At 44.2% G+C, this 1,660-nt stretch overlaps 1 protein-coding gene across 1 annotated transcript; it reads right to left on the reverse strand.

The window, feature by feature from the left end:
* Positions 1-353: 353 nt before the first annotated feature.
* LOC123813889 (olfactory receptor 7C1-like) lies at positions 354-1,286 on the reverse strand. The gene has a single exon (XM_045831345.1). The coding sequence runs from the start codon at positions 1,284-1,286 to the stop codon at positions 354-356; it is 933 nt and encodes a 310-aa protein (XP_045687301.1).
* Between the last annotated feature and the right edge of the window lie 374 nt (positions 1,287-1,660).

Consider the following 1,660-nt stretch of genomic DNA (forward strand, 5'->3'; position numbering starts at 1 on the left):
GAGTGACTTTGGTAAGAATTAGCAATGGTTTTGAACAAATTTTGCTATGTCATAATTCTTATTCAACTGTTCCCAGTAGGTTCCTAAAGTGGCTGGTATGGACCTGCAGGGCTCGAAATCCAAGATGAAGTGCAGTAATACATAATAAAAAGAGGGTATGAGGAGGGTAAAACTGAGGATAACAGAGGAATCACCATAAGAGGTTAAGACAAAGTGCTTAAAAAAGCCATCATAACCAAAGTCACTTACAGAGAATGGGTGACAAACAAAATTCAATGTGATGAAGAGGTGGGATTTCTTTAGCTAACTGCTCCTACCCCTGTCAGCTAAGAATCCCAGGATGAGTGTTCCCCTTATGGAACATAGAGCTTTCTCGCAAGAACTTTCTGTAGAGCCCTCTTGATGTCCCTGTTCCGCAGGCTGTAGATGAAGGGGTTCAGCATTGGGGTGACCACAGTGTACATCAGTGAGGCAATCATGCTCCTCCAGGAAGGTGCATCAGAACTGAGATACACACCAAGGCCTGTCCCATAGAACAAAGAAACTGTGGACAGGTGAGACCCACAAGTAGAAAAGGCTTTATATTTCCCATGTCCTGATGGGATTCTCAGGATTGAGGAGACAATTCGAACATAGGAGAAAAGAATCCCTGAGAAGGGAACAATGCCAAGCAGGCTAGTTACCATATAGAGCAGGATGTGATTGATGAGTGTGTCTGAGCAGGCTATGGTGAGGGCCTGAGCAAGTTCACAGTAAAAGTGTGAAATCTCCCAGTTGGTACAGAAAGACAGGCGCAATGTCAACAGACTCTGGGTCAGGGAGTATGTTATGCTGATGAACCAGGACATGAGAACCAGCAGGCCACAGAGGCGGGGGTTCATGATGAGTGTGTAGTGTAAGGGGTGACAGATGGCCACAAGCCGGTCATATGCCATTATTGTTAGGAGAAAAGTGTCCATAACTCCAAACACCATAAAAAAACACATCTGGGTGATGCAGCCTGCATAGGTGATGGCTTTGCTCTGTGTCTGGATGTTCACCAGGACCTTCGGCATGGTGGTGGAGGTGAAACAGATGTCAGTCAAGGAGAGGTTGGAGAGGAAGAAGTACATGGGTGTGTGGAGGTGAGAGTCACAGGTGATGGCCAGGATGATGAGCAGGTTTCCCAACACAGTGACCAGGTACATGGACAGGAACAGACAGAATAGGATGGGTTGATTCTCTGAGTCTTGGGAAAATCCCTGAAGTATAAAATATGACAGTCTTGTTTGATTTCTTGTTTCCATACTGCTGACATATCAGCTAGATGATTGAGAAAATAAAATAGCATGAAATAGACACTGAACATATAATGGGGAATGAATATACTCTACTTATACAAAGCTACCCATAATAATCCTAATAAATGTTAAACCCAGCATGTTACTCTAACCTGATATTTTTCCTCAAAGTTAGATCTTGCATGTTAAATTTTTTTTGGTATGATTTGCAGTTCAGCAGTTTCAGATTCTGTGTGAATCTGAGAGCAGCCTGACCTCACAGCCCCTGCCAATGCCAACTGCCCAGACACAGGAATGCAACTGATATAAGCCAGAAGGCCAAATCCAGGACAATGCCTAGGAAAGTCCATATTGAGATCACCAATGGCACTGCCTGCATG

Source organism: Phyllostomus hastatus, unplaced genomic scaffold, assembly GCF_019186645.2.
Source record: "Phyllostomus hastatus isolate PE091 unplaced genomic scaffold, TTU_PhHast_1.1 phas_contig_159, whole genome shotgun sequence".
Lineage (NCBI taxonomy): Eukaryota > Metazoa > Chordata > Mammalia > Chiroptera > Phyllostomidae > Phyllostomus > Phyllostomus hastatus.

Excerpts from the sequence above, each read along its gene's own strand:
- LOC123813889 (XM_045831345.1), bottom strand. The coding sequence starts at position 1,286 with ATGGAAACAAGAAATCAAACAAGACTGTCATATTTTATACTTCAGGGA.